Source organism: Urocampus carinirostris, chromosome 2 (assembly GCF_059441175.1).
Source record: "Urocampus carinirostris isolate Australia breed hairy pipefish chromosome 2, RoL_Ucar_1.0, whole genome shotgun sequence".
Lineage (NCBI taxonomy): Eukaryota > Metazoa > Chordata > Actinopteri > Syngnathiformes > Syngnathidae > Urocampus > Urocampus carinirostris.
In genome coordinates, this window is record NC_142350.1 from 39895845 (window position 1) to 39919282 (window position 23438).

General features: G+C 39.0%; 1 protein-coding gene across 1 annotated transcript in view; it reads left to right on the forward strand.

Moving 5' to 3' along the window:
- macf1b (microtubule actin crosslinking factor 1b) overlaps nucleotides 1-23288 on the forward strand; it is a 36554-nt gene extending 13266 nt beyond the window's left edge. The window contains exons 14-40 of the mRNA XM_088326492.1: nucleotides 97-323; nucleotides 393-515; nucleotides 593-694; nucleotides 765-866; nucleotides 1496-1660; nucleotides 1723-1878; nucleotides 2705-2902; nucleotides 8431-8559; nucleotides 8635-8805; nucleotides 8888-9043; nucleotides 10572-10778; nucleotides 10866-10985; nucleotides 11056-11225; nucleotides 12196-12355; nucleotides 12429-12623; nucleotides 14402-14527; nucleotides 14713-14856; nucleotides 14986-15174; nucleotides 15265-15379; nucleotides 20355-20521; nucleotides 20840-21002; nucleotides 21205-21359; nucleotides 21437-21511; nucleotides 21599-21716; nucleotides 21970-22115; nucleotides 22252-22372; nucleotides 22465-23288. Of these exons, the coding sequence (XP_088182618.1) occupies nucleotides 97-323; nucleotides 393-515; nucleotides 593-694; nucleotides 765-866; nucleotides 1496-1660; nucleotides 1723-1878; nucleotides 2705-2902; nucleotides 8431-8559; nucleotides 8635-8805; nucleotides 8888-9043; nucleotides 10572-10778; nucleotides 10866-10985; nucleotides 11056-11225; nucleotides 12196-12355; nucleotides 12429-12623; nucleotides 14402-14527; nucleotides 14713-14856; nucleotides 14986-15174; nucleotides 15265-15379; nucleotides 20355-20521; nucleotides 20840-21002; nucleotides 21205-21359; nucleotides 21437-21511; nucleotides 21599-21716; nucleotides 21970-22115; nucleotides 22252-22372; nucleotides 22465-22493 (3929 nt within the window). The 3' untranslated portion in view covers nucleotides 22494-23288. The remainder of the gene's footprint in view (nucleotides 1-96; nucleotides 324-392; nucleotides 516-592; nucleotides 695-764; nucleotides 867-1495; nucleotides 1661-1722; nucleotides 1879-2704; nucleotides 2903-8430; nucleotides 8560-8634; nucleotides 8806-8887; nucleotides 9044-10571; nucleotides 10779-10865; nucleotides 10986-11055; nucleotides 11226-12195; nucleotides 12356-12428; nucleotides 12624-14401; nucleotides 14528-14712; nucleotides 14857-14985; nucleotides 15175-15264; nucleotides 15380-20354; nucleotides 20522-20839; nucleotides 21003-21204; nucleotides 21360-21436; nucleotides 21512-21598; nucleotides 21717-21969; nucleotides 22116-22251; nucleotides 22373-22464) is intronic.
- Nucleotides 23289-23438: the final 150 nt, after the last annotated feature.

Below are 23438 nucleotides of genomic sequence, written 5' to 3' on the forward strand. Positions count from 1 at the left end.
AATATTGCCGTACGAATTTTTCCATGTCCAAATTCTACACTTACTGTGCGAGTGCTTCTTATCAATAAAGATATTTTTACATCATTACGATTTTAGTAATCCAGGAGAAGGTCTCAACTCTTTCTGAGCTGTTGTGTGAGACGCAAAAGGACGTTCAGGAGAGGGAAAGCTGGTTGCTCAAACTACTGGAATTGTCCACGAAATTTTGGAATGACATCGCCGATATCACGGGGGCTCTCGATAATGCGCAGCAGGCCGTTTTGGATCTTAATGTTAGCCAGATGGACTCAGAAACTATCCGACAGACATTGGAGTCCATGCAGGTAAGGCTGAGAAATCTCAACCCTTAAACAGTTTCACCTCATTCTCATTTTCATCTTGCCACTTAATAGATGCTGAAGGAGGATATTGACACTCTACAAGGAGATCTGGACACGCTTGGTGTCCTTGGAATGGACCTGCTGTCGACATTCGGGGACACAGACAAACCAGATGTAACAAAAAGCTTAGATGAAGTAAGCAGTGAACTACTACAAAACATTTTCAATTAAACGACTTGTCATGAGAGCAACTTATTGTTTGTTTTTTTAAGCTGCATTGTGTGTGGAACAATGTAAATAAGCTTTGGAATGAAGCCCATGAGAAGCAAGAAAAGTCCTTGCAAATGGCCTTAAATTATCAAGACACCATGCAGGTGTGTATGTAAATTCCTTCATGCGTACTGTGAAAATTAGTTAACCTGACAGCAACATTTTACCTTTCAGGGACTTTTTGAGTGGTTGAAATCTGCAGAACTGAGGTCAACAGAAGAGTTCATAGTAGAAACTGACCTGGAAGCAGTCAAAGAGCAGCTGCGTGAACTTAAGGTGAAAATTCACAGATGAAGACTATAATGTCTTTTTCCTTGTTTTTGTTCTGCTTTAATAAGCATAATAGATATTCATGGTGACCATATATACCTATCAGTAACCCACTCTAGGTGACGAGGCAGCACAATTCAGAAACACAAATTATAACAAACAATGGTGGTTCTTTATTTTAGACAAAGTTTGGTACACGGAAAGTCAATATCTAGCATGCCATAGGCAACATCAATGTTATCCAAAAGGCAGGCGAATGTTTAGGGATCCAGAAGACCCAAGCAGCGAAGAGGAGAGTTCCTGAGTTCATCAGGCACTACTCAGAAAGACAGGCAGTTATTCAGTACACTTGAATAACAAAAAACTGACATTGCTTGTGGCATGACGGGAAAGACAACAAACTAGCACAGAGCCAAGGAAACAGAGTGTTTAAATAGCAGCCAAGAAGAGTCATGATTGGAAGAAATACCGTGGGGGGAATCAAGACAAGTGACAACAGCTGTTGGGTGGAAGTTAGAACCGGGAAGTAAGTGACCGCATACGGTAAGGACAAGTGGGAAAGAGAAAGAAAACAGATGAACAGGAACCTGAGTGCAGAATCATAACAAAAGACATTTTTCATTTGTTTTCCTCAGGAATTCAAGCAAGAACTGTACCGGAAGAAGATTGAAATAGAAAGCCTAAACCATCACTTTACATGCAGATTGTCTCCGAGCTCAGAGCATCCATTCTCCGTCTCACCTTTGAGCGAGTTTAGACTGCGTTGGGAAAAATTTGAGTCAGAGACTGTCGCCAGACAGGTTAGATTATAACAAAATTTGAAATCATCATGTCTTTTAAATCTTACATTTTTTGTCTGCAGCATCAACTGGAGTCCGCTCTTCTGGGCCTGGGGCAGTTCCAAAACACATTGGATGAACTACAGACATGGCTTGCACATACAGCCGAACAATTGAAGGGCAAAAGAACAATCAGCATCGACCTACAGGCTTGTGAAATTGAGCTAGCCAAACACAAGGTGTTTGTATTACTCTAAGTTTTGTGCAAAATGAAAGTTGTAGAAAAGCAAACAGCTGATGGAAAGGTGTGTATTTAAAAACCAAATATCAAATATTGCTGATAAGTTTATAGTTGACTAAACACTCAAAATAAGACCAGACAGCCATTGATTTTGAGCTTTCAAGGAGAACAGGAGAGGAATGTAAAAAAATCCATAAAACTCTAAATTAAGAATCTGTTGTAAAAGCCCTCCCCTTAGTCCTTTGTTGTGAGTAAACCTCCTAGGTTACAAAGCAGATCCGCCGTAAAGTGTGTGAGCGTCAAAGAGCAGCAGCATTATTGGCCTATTGTGACAATGATGTAAACAGTGCATAGTAGTCAAAATAGTGAACAACTGTGAGGCATAACTGTCAAAATAACAAACTGCAATCGTATGTGATCTCCTGTGCAAATGTTCAAAATTAAAGAGGTTAATACTATTGATTGCCAAAGCATTTCTACTCTTATATATATATATATATATATAAAATAAATCCTAAAAAGTGTAATAAAAACACATTTTTTTGCATTCCCAGCTATCCCATGACCAGTATGCTGTCGGAAGCAGTTATATCTTGTTGAAAACTTATCAATGACAGGTTATTAACCCCTTAAATACAGCAAACTGTAAAGAAAAATACATACAACTATAAGTTCCTTTTGAAGCACGGCCATGGCTGATATCCATCCGGACATGCATTGGAACAATTAAACGGTTCTTTGGTACAATTTTTCCAACTGTCACCTCACAGCGTAAGATGAAATTCTTAAGAAAGCATCTATGGCATGCCTCTCTTTTCTTGCAGGTCTTGCGTAACGACGTCATGTCTCACGTTCGCACAATGGAGTCTCTGAACCAGGCTAGCAAAGATTTTTTGGATGTTGGGTCGGGGGACAGCGCACATGGTCTCCATTTTCGGCTACAGCAACTCAGTGAAAGCTGGGAGTTTGTTCGTTGTGAAACTGAACGTTATCAGTTGGAATTAGAGAACAGACTCAGCCAGGTAAGGCTTTTAGACTTGTAGGTGTACCTGTGTAATTAAGGGGTGCTGTTTGCTGAATGTCGCCAATTGCTAAGCAAACAGTGTATTTTCCCGTGTGTCAATTTAAGAGAATATGGACTAGCTAAATCACCAAAATGTAAATGTAATCATCATATAAGTGTCAAGACGCAGTCACAAGAATTGGTGTCTAATACATTTGGGGTGGCAGTAGCTCAGGAGGTAAAGCGCTCGTCTTGGGATCAAGGGATCCCAATTCGAATCCCGGCTTGTCCGTGTTACATGTTGAAGTGTCCTTGGGTAAGACACTGAACCCCCAATACCCCCAATAAGCAGGTTAGCGTCTTACATGGCTGCAATACAAGGCTGCTATTGGGAAATGTGAAGCACACTGTAAAGCGCTTAGGGAAGTCATTGACTTGAAAAGCGCTATATAAATGCAGATCATTTCATTTCATATAGATGTACATTTTTAACTACTATTGACTTACTCTTATTAAAACATATCAATCTATGCATTCGGTCTAAATATTTTGATTTAGAACTAAACATTCTAATACCAATTAAACCAAAATACAACAAAATACATAAAATATATGATCATGACTGTGTGTTCAATTAAAAAATAATAAACTCCTTATGTCATTTTTATTTTAAAGTTTTGAAAAAACAACAAAGGTGCATAAAGTGCTCCTTATCTGGGCAACAAAACGCAGTATGCGTTTATGAAAATAAAATAGCAACCTTTCGAAAAAGTAGCAAGCAGGAGTGGGGACAGGAATGAGGGCAGGTGCTGGAGCAGGAGTGATGCATGTGATGAAGCAGGAGTGGGAACAGGTACAGGAGAGCATGTGTGGGGTATGCGTGGCGTTTTTTGAATGAAAATCTTTAAATGGTCCACATTAATTGCTGGAAATCGAGTACCATTTTCTGCCAGCAGAGCTGCACTTTTACCCTGCAGTGCTGTAATTGTAAAAGGGCCTAGAAAGTTGGCCTCAAGCTTCCCACCCTGTCTCTGCTGTTTCCTTACATTTTAACTCCAGACTTGGTCACCGACTTTAAATTTGTGTGTTAGAGAACCAGGCTTGAGCCAACGCTGGGTTCTTTCCTGCTGCTTCTCCACATTTGACTCGACAATGTGTCTAATCTTTTCCAGCCGTTCAATGTCCTCACTAACTGATTCCTCCGCTATTACTTCCTCAACGCTCGTGTCAAACTGTGAAAGAAAGGGAAGTATACAAAAGACAAAACATTATTTTGAGAGTAATTTTTTTAACATTCATTTTAGTGTCGATAATAAAGATTTTATTGAACTACATAGGCACAGTGTGATGTTTCTACTTACGTCGAATTTCTCTGGAATTTGTGACGGGTAGCGTGCCTCTTTTCCAAACATGAGGAAGTACGGAGAGTATTGGGTCGTTATTTGTTTTTTGTACGAAGCCCAAACATTACTGCATCAAGGTTCCCGTCCCACAACTCCGGCTTATTTCCTACAAGCTTTCCAAGAGCCCTGAAGTATTCGGCACATAGAATTTTCATGACCTCAAGTACTGTTATCAATTGTGCAAATGAGTAAACTGAAGATATTAGTAATAATATTGTTACTTACCTCTGGATTGTTCCGTTCATCCTCTCTACCAATCCATTTGCCTAGGGATGATAGCTCGGCACACACCTGTTTGTTTATCTGCAAATGAAAAGAGGACATAAGTCTCAGACATTGAAACATAGTTAAGATCATTTTTTGGAACATGATAGCATTAAAATATAATAGCAATTGTTGTTACAAGATGTGCATCATTACGTCTCAACCACGTATGTCAGTAGGTTGATTAGACCTGCTATGACTGAGTACTATATGCTCGTATAGTCTCGCAACCACAGACAGGTTTGGGACAAAAACATGTAAGAATATGTATAAATTTAAGCTTTCACTGTGAATACATTTCAAACTGTTCACACCTTTTATTATCAAGGATTGAAGCATTACCGAATTCACAAACTCTGATCCTTGATCAGTCAGGATCCTTTTCGGCACCTCAAACTGATGGAAAAATTTCACAATGCAGTTTGTCACTTCCGCTGCTCCTTTAGTTTAAAGCCGATAAGCCTGGGTCCATTTAGTTAAATAGTCTATCATGACACAAATGTACTTGTTTCCGTCTTTAGGTTGTGTCTTTGGCCCAACAAGGTCCATCCCCACTAGCTCCTGTGGGGCTGGCATGGAAGTCTATAAATATGGCATTTGCCTCTTCAACTCCATAGACCACTGGGATTTGGGATCCAGAAGGTCCTTTCTTGTAGAAGAGTTTGTCTCCTATAGAAGCCATTGATGAATAAATTTATTTCAAAAACAGAGGTTTAAAAATGGCTACAGGTCAACAAATTTGGATTATGTAGATGCCTAATGGTCAGAGAAATGATGAGTAGAAGAATAAATTAACCATGTACAGATACATGTTTATATAAAACTGCACGAAATGTTTTGAATCAAAGAAGATGACTTGTAGCTAATAAAACAACTTAGTTACTAAGAGCATGGTTCAAGAAATGGATTGTGCACAATTTTACACAATTAAACACATATCATTATGCATGCCATCAGGAAATATAGCTTTTTTTAATCAGACTTCTTCATTACGTTTTTGGATTGGGGGTAATGTAAATTAAATTCAAAGCAAATATCGATTATGTTTGTGCAGACGTTAATACACATGTGTTTGATAGCAGACAGTGCAACATTAGTGTTATCGAAAATTACACTTACCTACCACAATATAATGAGAGGCTTTTCGGCGGATTTCACTTTTGCTCTGCTTCAAACTGCCCACCAAATACAAACCTTTCGATTTGTATTCGACAATTTGTTTATAAAGGCTCGGGTCCATCCTGTGATATTGAAATGTTGGAAAACAATGTTAACAATACATTTCGTGTAGGCCTATATGTATTTATAATGAAAATGTAATTGAACTAAATGCTTAACCAATTAAATAGATGTCGTCCTGAGTTTGTTTTAAAAGCATAGCTACTGACACTAAAATAACTTACCGCAAATGATGTTTTTCTTCGTCGTGATCTGAAAATGGCTTACTACAGGTGCGCATTGATTGTTGAATACAATACAATGCGCCACTAGGGGCGTATAACGTTCATTATTTTTATTTGAATTTTAAGATTCAAAATGTTGTTATAAAAATTCAGACAGCCTTTTATTTTTCATAAATGTATCACTAATTACTGTACATTGATCAAAACATAGCCCACATTATTTGTTAATTTGTAATACACTAATGGCTTAAATTCCTCCTCTTTCTTTTTTGTCGGACAAAGTATTTATGTGGGCAGCACAGCGGCGCAGTGGTTAGCGTGTGTGTGGCACAGTTCTAAGGTCGTGGGAACCTCCTAAGTGGGTTCAAATCCAGCTCCCGGCCTTACTGTGCGGAGTTTGTATGTTCTCCCCGTGCTTGCGCGGGTTTCCTCCGGGCACTCCGGTTTCCTCCCACATTCCAAAAACATGCAGTTCAGGTGAATTGTCCGGTCCAAATTGTCCCTAGGTGTGACTGAGCGAGTGAGTTGTCTGTCCCCGTGTGCCCTGCGATTGGCTGGCAACCAGTCCGGGGTGTTCCCTGCCCACTGCCCGATGATTGCAGGGATGGGCTCCAGCATCCCCGCGGTGCAGATGATGAGATGAGAAGTATTTATGTTTTGGTTCCTTCAGAAAAGTGTTTACATAGTTTATTCCTTCAAATAAACATTACTATTCTCACACTGCTTATTTCTTCTTTACCTATTTGCGGTCTTTTAACGAAGACGATCACATGTTTTTTCTTGTATAAAATGTCCCTTTTAATCTCATAAAATAATTTAAGTAAACATTATTGGACCATTTGGCTATTAAAGATGTAAATGATTCTTCCCTGATTAATCAACATTATAATTCTTGCTTGAGGGGGTTTTATGTTACCAAAAATGCACCCCGTCTTAAAACAGGTTCAGTTGCATCCAGCAAGATGTGCTTTTCATTGTGAGGATATGGGCCCACCACTGGTAACCAGGGTAAATTTCATGGACCTGCAACCTTCATAGCCAGAGATAGATGGTGGGTGCATTTCTCGGCAGGCAAAAATGCACCCCCTCCTAAAACAGGTTCAGTTGCATCCAGCAAGATGTGCTTTTCATTGTGAGGATATGGGCCCACCACTGGTAACCAGGGTAAATTTCATGGACCTGCGACCTTCATAGCCAGAGATAGATGGGTGGTGCATTTCTCGGCAGGCAAAAATGCAACCCCTCTTAAAACAGGTTCGGTTGCATCCAGCAAGATGTGCTTTTCACTGTGAGGATATGGGCCCACCACTAGTAACCAGGGTAAATTTCATTGACCTGTGACCTTCATAGCCAGAGATAGATGGGGGGTGCACTTCTCGGCAGCCAGGCTGTTGCAGCCAGGCCGGTCCCTCCCTACCAGCATTATTTACATTTATTAGGTTGACGTTGGATCATTTGTACTAGAAAAAAAATGACACTGTTGCTGTGACAATGTTAGGCACACGATCTGTTTATTCAGGTAAAACACAAAATACAATTATTGACGTGTTACGTCTTCGTTTGACGATGAGAAGAAATCAAACACTTTTGTCTACCGTTTGTCTGTTGATAATTTGACAGTTTGTTTCAGCACAATAAGCTTTATGGTAGAGTGCATAACAGTTTCAATTCAAGCGATTTGAGTCGAAAAAGGCAAAATAAACATTTCAGAATAGAATAGAATATGCCTTTATTGTCATTGTTACAACATGGGATATGCTGTGACAACGAAATTGGACGACTCCAGTTCCACATTTACAGTGAGGATAAGGAAACAAAGAGACAAAGGAACAAAGAACTAATAGGCTTACCTGCTCAAAAGCTGTTTATGTACGGTGTGCATTACCGTTCGATTACATTCCCAACAAATGCAAGACGAAGTGGTCTTGGATATATGTTCGCCATTACATACGCGAAAAGTGATATAAAAGTGAGATAAAACGAGGTAAAAGTAGTTATAGTAGCGGGACTGACGTGCGCGCGCTCCCGCAACAGGAGATGCAAATCTTGGCAGGGATGCATTTCTTGGCATAACACCGGCTCTTAGTGAGAGCCTCTCACTCTAAGGACACGGGAAAGGAGACAAGAAGAGGGGAAGAAAACAAGCGAAAGAGGAATGCGTGTACTTGCCTAATGTAGCGGAGTAAGAGTACAGTTTCTTATTCACGTATCTTCTCAAATGAAAGTAAAAAGTATAGTGATTTAAAAATACTCCCAAAAGTACAAAATATGCCAAAACATACTCAAGTAAATGTAATAGAGGAAATGTAACCCACCTCTGAATTGGATACAAGTGTACACAGGTTTGCCATTCCCCCCAGTTGGTGCCCTATGGGGTAAGGTAGAGTGCCTGAACAGTTCAATTGTGAGGTTGCAATTACTGGTATACGTTTGTGCACTTCCTCAATTGAAATTTGGTTTCACGTCATCATTTGCAGGTTCAAGATATCACGATGGAGATTCAGGATCTTCTTCAATGGCTAGACAACACAGATATCCGGTTGCCATCTTCTCGATCCGCCTGGGGGATGCCAGAATCAACCACTGAGCGGCTTAATGCTCATTTGGTGAGACGATTCATCTAAAACTTTTGAATGTACAGTAACTCAACATCAACCTTTTACATTGCGCACTTTCAACAGGAGTTGTGCAATGAGATGGAGTCAAAGCTTCACGCTTACACGAATGTGAAAACTGCTATTCAGAGAATGCTGGAAAGCAGCAATTTTGTGCCAGGATCAAGCACTGAACACAGCCTGTCGATCTTGGAACAAAGGTGGTCTTCAGTGTACAACAAAGTGCAAGAACATAAGGTTACTTCATTCATCGGTTTGTTTTCTTTTGCTGACTGTGTTGTTTGTTAATTCTTTATATAATTGTGTATTTTATCTTTAGGCAAAGCTTATAAAAGGCTTGAGTCTGGCTAAAGAATTCCACAGAGACATCCAGGATCTTCTCTTCAAGATGTCCAATTGCCATGAGTCTATAGGACGCCTCCCGGGTCCCAGCTTTGTTCTGGACACAATTTATAGCCAACTACAGGATCATAGAGTGAGGCATTTTGCATAAAGTGATACTTTTACATACAGTACAAACGTAATTCATTCCAGGATCATGCTTGTATCTCGACATGCTTGTGAAACAAGCACATTTGACATGAAATAATTGAAAACTAATAAATCAGTTCTCCCCAAAGTATTCACGTTAACCCTAAATAGCCATAAATCACATCTTTCTGACCACTGAAAACAAATACCTGTAGTAATTGAACATACAAAAAATGCAGTAACAAGATAAATACGATAATTTTAACTGAACAAAATGTGATTTTATTACTAAGAAGTCAGCAGTTGCTAACATAATAAGGTGTATGAATGGTGGTGGAGCAGAGGTCTGGTGAAATGCAGGAGAAGTGATGCCGCATTAGAGACTGTTAATGATACGTAAGCATTTACTGTACACTGAAAGTAAATGTAATTTAAAATGAACGTACACAAAAAAAAAATATATCACACTTTTTATTTTTTACATTTGAACAAAGCGATGCGTAAACTCCTCAGCAGCTTTGTTATCTGCATTTGCTGCCTCCCCATGCTGTACCACTGAGCGTATGCCAGTCCTCTTCTTGATTTCTCAAACCAGCCATGGCTAGCCTTGAAATTATTTCCAGTTGTACGCAACAATGACTCACCTTCTGTGTACCTTGCCTCAAGATTTTCTGTGTGACGATATCTCCCGATAGATTCTTGTTGCAAAGCCACAATGACTAAAAGACTTTCCAACTTAAAGTCACGCCCCTGTTCGTTTTTATAGTCTTAATGACATATTTCTGTTTTAGTAGCGTACAAATAATATTTGTTGACATATCATAGTGCTTAGCTAGGTCAGTGTTTTTCAACCTTTTTTGAGCCCATGGACATTTCTTTCATTCAAAAAGATCCAGCTTAACTCCACTAGTCAGTGCCGTTGCATCTCCTATAGAGGAAAATCCAAATGAAACACAGCATTTGCTCGGCGGCACAGACACACACATTGGATAATTTCCCACAACACAGTGCGTTTATTAATTACTGTGCTGCGGTACTGTGGTTGAAAAACACTAGACTAGATCATTTACACATACACAAATTTCAATTTTGTATATCATTTCTCCCTTTGTTTCAATTGAAATCATTCTCCTTGAAAAATAAAAAAATTACCTTCCCGTTTTCTTTTTCGGACCTCATGGCTAGGGTCACAGAAAGCCACAAAAAGGAGATGCAATATGATAAAAACAAACTTCCTGCGTAATATACAGTGACTAAGAGTTCGGGATCAGGTGTATGATGGCGGGAAGCTAACTGGGACTGGCTGATGCTGGCAGGGTGATAGCGTCTGGAAATTCTTGTAACTTGGATTTTCAATATTAATTATTATTAATAGAGTTTGTCAGGCAATATTTGTGTTCAAAATAGACCTTGTAAATCGAAATCCTCGAGGCTCGGGCAGCTTGTCTATAGAAGTATGACTGCACTATCCGTTTCTAGGTTTTGTTTTGGAAAAAATTCATGTTTTTTCTGTTATTTTTGTATCTGTAAAGTCTCTGGTGGATGAAATGGCTGGTTACGAAGAGAAGAAGACCACAGTCGAGAGTGCCGGCGGTCGACTTGCTGAGCTGAGCCGAAGAGAAGATTGCAATGTCATTCATAACCTCATCGTGACTGTCAAGGATTGCTACAAAAAACTGCAGCAGAGTATTTCAGAGAGAGGCGTTTTGCTGGAAGATGCCAAAAAGAATGCCAAACAGGTCAAATGTGTATTCTACATAAACACCAACCTTATGACCAGGAGACATAACATTACTTTTTGAATTTAACTTTCACTTTTTTTTTAGTTTAAAGAATCTTGGCGCCTCCTGGTGGACTGGATGTTCGAAGTAGAAGAAACTTTAGACAACCATAAAGAGATTGCACAGTCACATGACGAGATTAAACAACAACTAGCTGAGCAGAAGGTGGAATTTGTGATCAACATAAAACTTTCTAATGTTAGTCCATGATCACGGATTCTGATTATTTTTTTAGGAGTTCCAGAAAGTGCTCAGATCCAAGAGGCCCATGTATGAGGCGACTGTCAAGAGGGGACGCAAACTTCATGACCGTGCTCAAAGCAAGCAGGACAAGGAGCACTTGGAAAACCTAATGGCTGAATTGAAAGACACTTGGGACACCATCAATGGAAAATCAATGGAGAGGTAAGAGATCTTTGGTTGCTTGCTGGAAAACATGGGTTCCTCTATCTCAGACAGAAAAAAAAAAGTATTTTGTCAGAGTATGACATGGAATTGTCCTTATTGCCATTGGTAACAAGGAAGTGAACATTATTTGCAACAAAATTAGAAATGGCACACCAGAATAAACAAGACCGAAAAAAGAAAAATGAGATAAAAGATTGGCAGGATAAATTGGCAAAAATATTTGCAAGGCAGTGTTTTATGGAAACTGGCCTAAGTTGTAACTGCAATTTTAAAAAAGCATTGAAAAATAATGAGTTTTTTAATATCATTAAAGTTTTTAGTTATTGTAGTGTAAAGTTGCAAAGTACCAGCGTTATTTATGTGACCATATTTCTTTCTAAATTTGTGCTTTTGCTGTTTATCACTCCAAGCACACATTTTGAGTTTTGTTTTTATTGTCTTACAAACTTTTTATTCTTATTTTACTGGATGTTTCTCCTCATTTTTTCTATTTGAGTATTTTCAGGAAGATCTATATACACTGAAAAAAATGACAGGTAAAATAAAAGATAACAAAATCTAATAGATTTTGTGTAATGTTGCAAGCACACATTTTAGGTTTTGTTTTTATTATTTTGCTACCTTTTAAGAAATGTTTTTTTTTTCCCCACTGAATTTTTCTATGTATTTTAGAGTGTTTCCAGTGAAGAGTTGTAAAAAATACCAGTAAACTATGGACAAAACCATGATAAATTAAGCAAAATATTAGCTCTTTTTTTAAACTTAGCTGTTTATGACTATGCTTAGTGCCACTTAAAGGTATAGTAAAATGTTATGTAAAAATAAATTATAAATGAAAAAGATTAAACTTAAAACCAGTTAAATTATCAGCCAGCAGAACAATCATTTTTTACTTTGAAATGTTATTTTTCCTATTTGACTACTCGATTCATAATTTTTAATACATTTGAAATACTTTTCCTCTCAGACAACACAAACTGGAAGAAGCTTTGCTCTTCTCAGGAAGGTTCACAGATGCTCTTCAAGCACTAAATGACTGGCTTTATAGGGCAGAACCCCACTTAGCTGATGATGTTCCTGTCAGGGGAGACAAAGATATGGTCAACAATCTGATAGACAAACATAAGGTAAAACACCAGAACTCGGGCAATCATTTTCATTTTTGGGGGGTAAATTTATTCAGTGTTTCTTTTTGCTTAGGCATTTCAAAAGGAGGTGGGTAAGCGAGCTGGGTGCATCAAAACCCTAAAGCGCTCTGTGAAAGATCTGACCAGAAGCAGCACTGCAGATTCGCGCTGGCTGCAGGAGCAAATGGAGGAACTGGAGGGCCGCTGGGAGGTGGTGTGCAAGCTGTCAATTGCCAAACAAGACAGACTTCAGGCTGCACTTCAGGAGGTAGTTCAAGCAATGCATTAACAGTAAATAAAATGCACTTTTTAAGTGGAAAGCTTTATTTTACCCAAATTGGACTAGAGCTAACTTGGTTTGTTTGTGGCTTTTTTGTTTAGGCACAGCACAAAAAACATCAACCGCTAAAAGGAAAGGGAAACCTGAAAATATTTGCGCCAAAAAGGCTGTGCAATACAATGATATGATAAATAAATATTTGCCAAAAGTGAGTAGGCTTAAGCTGAAGCTTTTATGTGCCTACCCATATTTTATTTTATTTTTTCTTGCAGGGAAGTCATAGTGAAAATCAAAACAAGAAAAAAATGAATTCTTACCCACTACAGTAAAATTAGAAAACAAATATATAAACTCTTGACATCTTATTCCTCTTTAGCATATTTATCTAAAATAAATATAGTGTATATATATATTTTTAATTGATATTAATTAGGAGCATTTTTGAGGTTATAATCCAAATCATTCCCTAAATAAATTCATTTTAGGGTAGCACTATGGCTTTTCTATCCTTTCTATGTTGTATGAGAATCTTGGACTTATTGATTCCCCTTAGATCAGTGGTTCTCAATTGGTCTGACTTGAGGACCCAGCATCTCACCCTAATTACAATCCGCAACCCAAATCAACAAACACAATTCCACTTTTCAAATGTATTGATTCAAAGGATCGTGCATTTTAAACCATATATATATCTATATATAAATACTCACGTATAAACCTACACCATATAAAAGAAGACCCCTGAAACTGCTTGACAATAGCTAAATGCTTAATGAAAATCGTTCACAAAATAATAAAGAAACGTGTACCTGAACAACAATAATTATTACAATTCACAGATAATAAAGACTGATGTAAATTAATAATGACAAAATAAAACAATTTTCAACCATTTGTTGTACCTTTAAAAATATATTGATTTGAGCAACAGGCAAAAATACAAATACAAAAATACATGACATGAAATTTGTAATTCTATCAGATAGCGGAATCCGTACCTTTGTTGTGTCCACGTTTGACTGTCATCTTGCTACATTTATTGCATAGAGTGTCATCTAGTGGTCAAGTATTACACCATGTATCTTTAAGCAGCGTTTCGATGGCAGACACTCCTACATAGTTGTCGTTTTTGGCAATCATTCCCTTCTTTGACTCAGTCGTTGTTGTTTAGTAACTTTTTCTTAACAATGAAATGAAATGTTGTCCCTTCAAACACAATCGGCGCTGATTGACTGAACAAGAAGAAGATATGGGCGACAGAGAAGCATGAGGACTGGGGATGGTGTAATTGTAACCTGTGCAGTCCTTGGAGACATTTTGTGATTAGGGGCTATACAAATAAATGTGACTTGACTTGACAAGCACAGCTAGTGGTCATTGGGTGGCTTGGAAGAAGGTCTAGTCTTCCCTGCTAAGGTTGCTCCCCCCGTGACTTGACCATGATGAATGAAAGTTGAGACATTGATTGATGGAGTGTTTGAGTCCAAATCAAATTTTGTCACCTGCGGTCAGAGGGGTCTGATTAGATATATAAGAGTTTAAGAATAATAATTTGCCCCAATGATTAATTAATACAGTGATTTAAAAAGAAATCCCATGCTGTCATCAGATCTGTTTTGTCTGTCTGTTTTGAGTAAATCCAACTAATTCTGCAAATGTGCTTCCACTCAGATATGCTATTGTGGGTCTTACTTTTAGTCTGGAATTCAATAAGAGGTGATAGTGTTGTCAACTGACAACTGTTCAATCTTAATCTTTGTTTACAGGCTGAAAGATTTGATGACCTTGTCCATTCTTTCATGGAACGACTTACTGAGGTGGAACAATTATTTAAATATGGAGTCATTCCAGAGGAAGAAAAATATGTGCTGGCTTTTCACAGACAAAATGAGGTAACTTGTGTTTACACTGGTTTTCTTAAAATACATGATCGTGGTTATTTCCAATATGTGGTGTGGTGAACGCCAAACAACTGTGGTCTGGCAATGTGTATATTCATCACTCATGATGATAGTTGAGTTCTTGAATTATTGATTACTTGACAGGCTGACAACATATTTTTCTTTCCTCTTCACAGGAAGCAATGCTTACTCTAAAAGCTCAGGCAGAAGAGTTAGAGAATATCCAGTCTCTAGGTGAAAAGATTCTCTCCTCTTGTCACCCAGACTCAATAATAACCCTCAAGTCCTGGATGGGTGTTACCAAGACACGCTATGAAGAGGTGACAGTATGACCCCAAAAAGAAATGACACATTCATTGTTCAGACAAGAGTTTGTTTGAAACAGCTGGATAACTAAAACTCACTTTATAATTTAAAGGTGATAATCATTTTTTGTTTTTCTGAGGTAGGTTCTTGCATGGGCTCATCAACAAGGCTCCAGAATCCAGACCATTTTAGATTTACTGGAAGAAGAAAAAGAGGAAGTACAAAGACTTTTGGAGTGGATCTCTTCAGCACATGAAGCTCTTACTATAAGAGATGAGGAGCCTATGCCTGAAAACACGGAACAGAACCAAGAACTTATTGAGCAGCACCTTGTATGATTTATTTTTTGTCCAACTTTTGAAATTGCATTGTATCCTGGGCCACGCATAGCATCACTGTTCTAATATGATTTCCTTCTGCAGATATTCATGGAGGAACTACATAAGAAGTTTCCAGAAATTGAAAAGGCAACAAAGTCCTGTAAACATAAGTGTGTTTCCAAACAGCACATTTCCCCCAACAAACGGCCGCTATTGAGTAAGAACAAGACATTTAATGCACTTTCTCTAGGACAGAACAGGCTTTCTTTTCTCCGGTGGTCTACATCAGTAAAAGAAGGTCAACTTTACATTTTTAGCTTAGTTTTTTCAGTATTAACCAGTGTTGGGAATAATAATTGGTAATGTAAGAGTTAAGGCAACAAAACAACCTTAAGAGCCGTTTGGGACTCAAAGAAGACAGTTGACGTGAAAAAAAGCAGTTCTCTAAAATAAGTCAGAATTCCCATGTCTTTAGGTATCCTCCGGTCAAAGACGTCACCACGGTGTTTTGTATTCCCTCAGAAAATATCGAAGTCTTTGACATACAACTTATTTTTAAAGTAAACTCTGGTATTAACCATTATCATTTATTTTTCTTAATTCGCTTACCCGACATTATAATTATGGATGACAAGGGATAAGGAAGAAATACAAAATAAAAGTTTTAGCAGTGCATAGGCAATAAGATTAGACTACCACAGAACAGGGCTGTGGCCCCGCAAACGCACATAACGCTCACTGCGTAGGGCATCAAGTTCGCAGGAGGGCACCAAAATAAATCAGGGTCGGGAAAAAAAGTGTAAAATGTTAAAAATGTTAATAATATGCACTAATACAGGGCAGTTGCTAGCCATTGCCATTGCTAGCCATGCTAGCCATCCTCACCCCTGAGTACTGCAGCTGTCCTTCCCCCTCCCCCTCTGGACACTAGCAGGGAAGACATCCCCCCACTAAAAATAACTGCAGCCCAGGTGTGTGGAGAGCTGAGGAGGCTGCGAACCAGCAAGGCAGCTGGTTCAGATGGAGTATCCCCCCGACTGCTGAAAGCCTGTGCGTCTGAGCTGGGAAACCCTCTACAGCGCATCTTCAACCTGAGCCTTGAACATGGGAGGGTCCCTCAGCTGTGGAAAACATCCTGCATCATCCCAGTCCCAAATAAATCAAGACCTGAGGAACTCAACGACTTCAGGCCGGTCGCCCTGACATCACATGTGATGAAAACCATGGAGCGGTTGCTGCTGCACCACCTGAGGCTACAGGTCCGTCACGCCATCGACTCTCTGCAATTTGCTTACCAGGAGAAGGTGGGAGTGGAGGATGCTATAGTATACATGTTACACCAATCCCTCTCTCACCTGGATAGGGCTAAGGGGGCTGTGAGGATTACATTTTTGGACTTCTCCAGTGCCTTCAATACCATACAGCCTCTGCTACTGAGTAGGAAACTGACAGAGATGGGAGTTAGCTCACACCTTGTAGAATGGATTACTGACTACCTGATAGGCAGACCCCAGTATGTGAAACAGGGGGGCTGTACATCGGACACTATGGTTAGCAGCACAGGATCTCCGCAGGGGACCGTGCTCTCTCCATTCCTATTCACTCTGTATACATCGGACTCTGAGTACAACTCTGAGTCCTGCCATGTGCAAAAGTTTCCGACGACACTGCGATCGTGGGATGTATCAGAAATGGGCAGGAGGAGGAGTACAGGAAATTGATTCAGGACTTTGTCCGATGGAGCGACGCAAACCACCTGCACCTGAACACCACCAAGACCAGGGAGATGGTGGTGGACTTCAGGAGAACCAGAACTCACCCGGTTCCTGTAACCATCAAAGGAGAATGTGTGGAATTTGTTCAGACCTACAAATACCTGGGTGTGCAGCTGGACAACAAACTGGACTGGACTGCCAACACAGAAGCTCTATGTAAGAAAGGGCAAAGCCGACTTTACTTCCTCAGAAGGCTGGCCTGCTTCAAAATCTGCAAAAAGCTCCTGAAAATATTCTATGAGACAGTTGTGGCAAGCGCCCTCTTCTATGCGACAGCGTGTTGGGGAGGCAGCGTCAAGTAAGAGAATGCCTCTCGTCTCAATAAACTGGGTAGGAAAGCGAGCTCTGTTGTGGGCAAAGAGCTGGACATCCTAACAACAGTAGCTGAGAGACGGGCACTGGAAAAGCTGCGGTCAATCATGGACAATCCATCGCATCCACTACACAGCATTATCTCCAGACAGAAGAGCAGTTTCAGCGACAGACTACTGTCACTGTCTTGTACTACGGACAGACTGAAGAGATATTTTCTTCCTCATGCCATGAGGCTCTTTAACTCCACATTAAACCACACCACCTACATTGCATATTACCGAATTTTATTGCAATATGTATTCTGTGTAGCACTATTTAGATATTCTATATAACACGCTACAGTGGGCATTTGCACGTCACACTGGGTATTTGTATAATGTAATCTTTTTGCTTTATTATTGTATTGTTCTCAGCTCAGGGATGCTGCTGGAAATGTGAATTTCCCTCCGGGGATGAATAAAGTATCTATCTATCTATCTATCTATCTATTTCGGTGCCTTAAGCACATATTTCATTTTCTTTCTGTTTTTTTTAGAATTTTGTTGTATTCTGGTGTTTTACTTTGTGATGAATACTCGATGAAACCACAATCAAACTCAGTTTTGTTCCCGGTGCTTTTTTTTTAATATGCACACTTGGTTTGGTATTAAAGGCGGAAGCGTGAGACTCGCATCTAATAGGCCAGTGCAACATAGCCGTCGCATTCAATAAGCCAGTGCGCCATATGAGCCGACAAAAAAAAAAAAAATTGAAACAAGGAGAGTGCACCCTTTAAAACAGTGCACTAAAAGGGTGTGAAACTATGGTACAATAATGAGCTTTAATTCAACATTGACTACAGGCAAGCGACCCATAAGCTCCATCTCGTTTCTTCTTTTTTTTCTTTTCTCTGCTCCAGACTCCTGTTGCCATTTAAAGTACAGTAATCCCTCGGTTATCGCGGTTAATGGGGACCAAAACCACCCGTGAAAATCCGCGAAGTAGCGACGCCCCTTTAAAAATACTTTAAAAAAAAAAAACTTTTTTTTTTATTTATTATTTTATCTGATTATTATTATTTTTTAGACCTGCGAAGCTCTGAACCCGCGAAAGTAGAACCGCGAAGTAGCGAGGTCCCACTGTATAAAGCATTTGTGCTTAAAGCACCCAAATGGCTAGCAACGGCCCTGCATCAGGTTGAACATCTGGGCTGAGCATATTAAATTTAGTTTTTCCTTTACTGTCCTCTAGTGGACACATGATGCTTTTGGTTTGATTTTAAATATATATTTTTGATGGAAATTACCTAGAGCAGGGGTGGCGAACACGCGGCTCTAGAGCTGCATGCGGCTCTCGGCCAATAAGAATGCGGTTCTTTGCCTCATCATATTTTCTATATACTGTGGCTCTTTGCCTCGTTTCATGTTTAGTTTTTTTCCCCTCTTAAAACACACTTGACTCCATCAGAGTTAATGACAAATAATAAATAATATTTTGAAATTAATTTGGCAGATTTGTTGTTTTTATGCTGCTCCTGACACATACTGACTGCCAATCATCTGCGTAGGTTACGTCTAATGCCGGTCAGTGCTGGGTGTGGCTCTTTGAAATTTTGGCTCTTTGTGTCAAACTTGTTCGCCACCCCTGACTTAGAGTCTTGCTTCTTTTTGACATACTAAGAGATTTATGGCGGGCCGTATGTTTGACATGCCTGCTCTAGGAGAAATTATAACATTTACTTGATAGCATTTTTTTCTGGAACATGAAGTGCATTGTTTTTAAGTACCCACCTTGTGTACAGAAAATACACACCTATTTTCTTAGTTGACCACACCTGGCAATATGCCGCAACTATTTATGAAGAAAAAATGTTGTATTCATAATTGTATCTTTACATTTAATGCCAAGCTTTTTTGCAGCACCTAGTTGGACAGATTGATGGTTTAGACTTAAACACACCACCTTGAGCCTTTCTTATCGTCCATTACATGCAAAGCATAAGCAAAGCTGTGTGGCATTGCATTTTGAGCACACCAAAACCTAACACTGTTAATCTCCTAAATCGAAAACAAGTGCTGTCTTCAGCTCCCAGGACTATAATTGTCTTCTTCTACATAGAAAAAAGTGAACTTTTTAGGCTAAAAAACAGCTTTGTTTTATTTTGCATGGAAAATTAGCATTTACAGTACCTCAGAGTGTTTTTTGCCCCTCCAAAATCAAGGGCCGTCATGATAAACAGTAGATCAATCTTTAAGATAGCATTGTCTTCTTCTTTGCTGAATAATAGCGGTTTTCTTGTGCGTCAAAAAGCAGCCTTTTTCTCTGAACTAAAATCAACTTCTTCACCTAAAAGTAGCTAAATTTGTTTTGCTCCTTAATCAGCTTTGTTTTCATCTCCTCGTTAAAAGCTAATGTTGTTTAGTTATTTTCTACGCAACAACTTAGCGTTTTCACCCAAACTGAAAATAAGCGATGACAAAAAAACAGCATCTCTTTTTACCACAAAATAGGTTGACTACCTATTTGCTGAAATCTAGCATTGTTTTTTTCATCGAAAACTAGCGTAGGAAACTAATGTTGTCTTTATATACTGAAAGTTTGCATCAATTGTGTCATCTTTACTGAAAGCTTGCACCTTTTTCTTCCATGCAAAAAGCGATCATAGTCTTTTAAATTATTCTCACAGCTTAGTTACAGTATTTTACACAATTAACCACAAAATTAAAATGTAACTTATTTATTGAAAAATACAATATACGGTAATATCTAGCTGTAACGCTGTATAACTTTCACAGTCGTATTTTTTACAGATTTGCCTGTGCATTGTTTGCATTCCGATTGGCTAAACAGTCTCTGATAGTGGTCATTTGTAAAGAAATAAGAATAATTGATAAATGTAAATATGTTAGTATGCAGTACTTTAATGTCTTAAACAAATGCTTGTGCATTTAAAAAAAACATATCATTGTCTTTTTCTTATTGTACAACATTTATAGTTTCTAAAATATTGGTTAAGACTTAATGGGTTTCAACCACCTTGGGTATCTTTTGGAACCAATTTCCTGTCCCCAAAAAATTCAGCTTTACGTTATTGATATGTGGCTCCTGTTTTTATTTACATAGGGCGGCGGAGCAATCTAAAATTGCAGGCCCCAACACCGCTCCCCTTGGATCACCTCGAACCTCACACCCCGCAGCTCAGTCAGCTGGTCAGTCAGTGGCAGAAACTCTGGATCTTGGCACAAGCAAGACAAAAACATCTCGAACAACACCGGCAAACTCTAAAAGAGGTGATTGCAGGTTTTATTTTACACTGTACACTTTCATAAAAGTACAACATGAAGGTATCTGTGATATCTGTCTCTCTGTCTGTCCGTCTGTCGATCTATATATGTCTGGCTGGCGATCTACAGTATATGTCTGGCTGTCTGTCTGGCGATTAATATATGTCTGTGTGTCTGTCTGTCTCTCCATCCGTCGGTCCGTCAATCTCTCTTGCCATCTATATATATTTATTCCTTGTTTTTTTTTGTTTGTTTTGGTGTTGCATCAATTATTTCGATATTGCATTTAAAAGTAACCAATCCGTTTTTGCATTTTCAAAACAGATAGCAGAATTTGCCAGCTTTGACTTTAATATTTGGCGAAAACGCTACATTCAGTGGATCAGCCATTTGAAGTTTCGCATCCTGGATGTATTCCGCAATATTGACCGGGATCAGGATGGACGCATTAGCCAGAGAGAGTTCATCGACTATGTACTGGCTTCAAGTAAGACCTTTGGCGTTTTATGATAGTGGGATATTAAAATGTTGTCATTGGAATGACAAATGACCAAGCAATATGATGCAAGTGTTTGCCAGCTTACTATTTCAAATATTACCCTGAACTGACTATGTATTCTTGATTATCCTAGTAAGCCACATACGTTTCAGTAAGGTCATAACGCTGAGTATCTGTCATAATACTGCAGAATTCCCCACCAACTCGCTGGAGATGAACGCCGTGGCCAACATCTTTGACATGAACAGCGACGGATTTATCGATTACTATGAGTTTGTGAGTGCACTACACCCCAGCAGAGATCCTTACAGAAAAACACTGGATGCAGACCAAATCAATGAAGAGGTACAAAACAAAGAATACTTTGTGTTGTACATACCACACGAAGGGTTCCCTGCATGTTTGCATATTTACTTTTGCAGGTGAGCCGACAGGTATCACAATGTAATTGTCCCAAGAGGTTTCAAGTGGAACAGATCAGTGCCAACAGATACAGAGTGAGGCATTGCTTTGTCCTTACACATACTGACCAATAAAAAGTTTTTTTGCAATCCATTGTCGTTGTCATTTTAAATTGTTTGCAGTTTGGAGACTCTCAACAGTTGCGAATGGTTCGCATGTTGCGAAGCACATTGATGGTCAGAGTGGGAGGAGGCTGGACTGCTCTGGATGAGTTTTTGGTGAAGAATGATCCCTGCAGAGGTAAAGTGACCGTATACTCGTCTTATCCCTACACGTTTTTAAGCTAAAATTTGTAGACCCAAAGTGCCATTATTTGAAACAACAAATTTCAACTATAATGATGTAAAAGAAAGATATAAGTCTGACGTTGGGCAAATGAGACTGGTGTTGGCGAAAACAAAGGAAAACTCCACGAGAGTCTCTTATTTATGGAATAGCTATCATAAAAATATATATTTCAAAACCTTCTAAAATAATCCCTTTTTGCCAACAGTGAAAGGTCGGACCAACTTGAAGATAAAGGAGAAGTACCTGTCTCCCATAGGAAGCTCTTCGAAAGGTTTGACGGTCAGCAGGTCCAACTCCAGCTTGAGTCTTTACAGCAGTGCGTCTGCCCCCACTAGCCCCATGACACGAAAGGTGAGCTTCCATGTATTTAATCTCAAACTGTTGCCACCTTTGGCTTCTATAAATCCACTCTCCTTCATGTAAATGGGCTCCTTGGGCACACAATTTTAGCAACGATATCAAACTAAAAACTCATTTTTGTTCTCAGGCTTTACTTCGTCGGAGTCTTTCAGGCGACCGTTGCCTTCGTCCAAGGAGTTCCATTGCCGCTCTGGGATCTGAACTCTTGTTTCTCACGACCGAGGGGCATGACTCCTTCTCACCATCAGGTCAGGCAATTACTGTAATCATATAAATTGTCAAGTATTGCAGCATAATTACTACATGCAATATGACATTTTCATTCTTCTTCACCTTCCAGAAGAAGCTGAGAATCTGCTCACCACGTGATTGCCCCTGCCTTTAAGCTCTTCGTGCACTAAACCCAAACAGCCTTATCGCCCTGAATGACGGACCAGTGATAAGTCAAGCTGTTTTGTTTAAAGGGCTTTAAAAAAACACAAAAGAGACCTTGACAAGAAACTTCTGAAGGTCAAATATACTACAGGAAGATTTGCAGCTCAATGGTTTTATCTGCAAGATTCAACACTCAGCTATACTGTATACTGTAATTACAGCACTTTTGTGAAGGTTTTTGCATGAAAACCTAGCGCATGGTCACCCGATGGGCAGTTTGTGTTGTTTTCTACCTGATTGTTTTTGCTTGTACAACCTCAAAATGACCACTACATGACGTATTGTACGACATACAATCCTGAACATGTGTGTTGGATTTGATTGACAAGATGACATACATAAAAAAATGTGCTCACTTTGTGTTGCATCCCAAATCTCAAATACCAAAACTACTGTGAGTGTGCAAAGAAACTGCGTGTGAATCCCTTTGGGATTTGGTTGGCAGGGCCACACATTTTCATCTTTTACAGTTTATTTTTTGTATTTGTGCTTTTTTGTAATGATTTAAATCTGACAATGCAATAGGATTTTGACCAGCGGTTTATTGAGTAAAATTATGTTTTATGGCGTTTTGGAATATTACTGTGAATGTGTAGATCTGATATTTTCCTTTTTTGGTGGAGCGGTTATTTTGTCTAAATTTAATGTCATACATACATTAAGCACTTTCTGTGTCTTACAACTTATAAATGAATTTATATGCAATAAATGTAGTTGTTGTGTGATATACATGTTAGAATGCGAAGTTGAAGTTTTGTATATGAACCTTTCCAACAATACAAACTTTGGAATTGAAAGTACTTCATATGTCTGCTTATCTTACAAATATTCTATGTTCGAAAGAATGAAGGTTTTTTTTAATTGTCAATAGATAAGTCT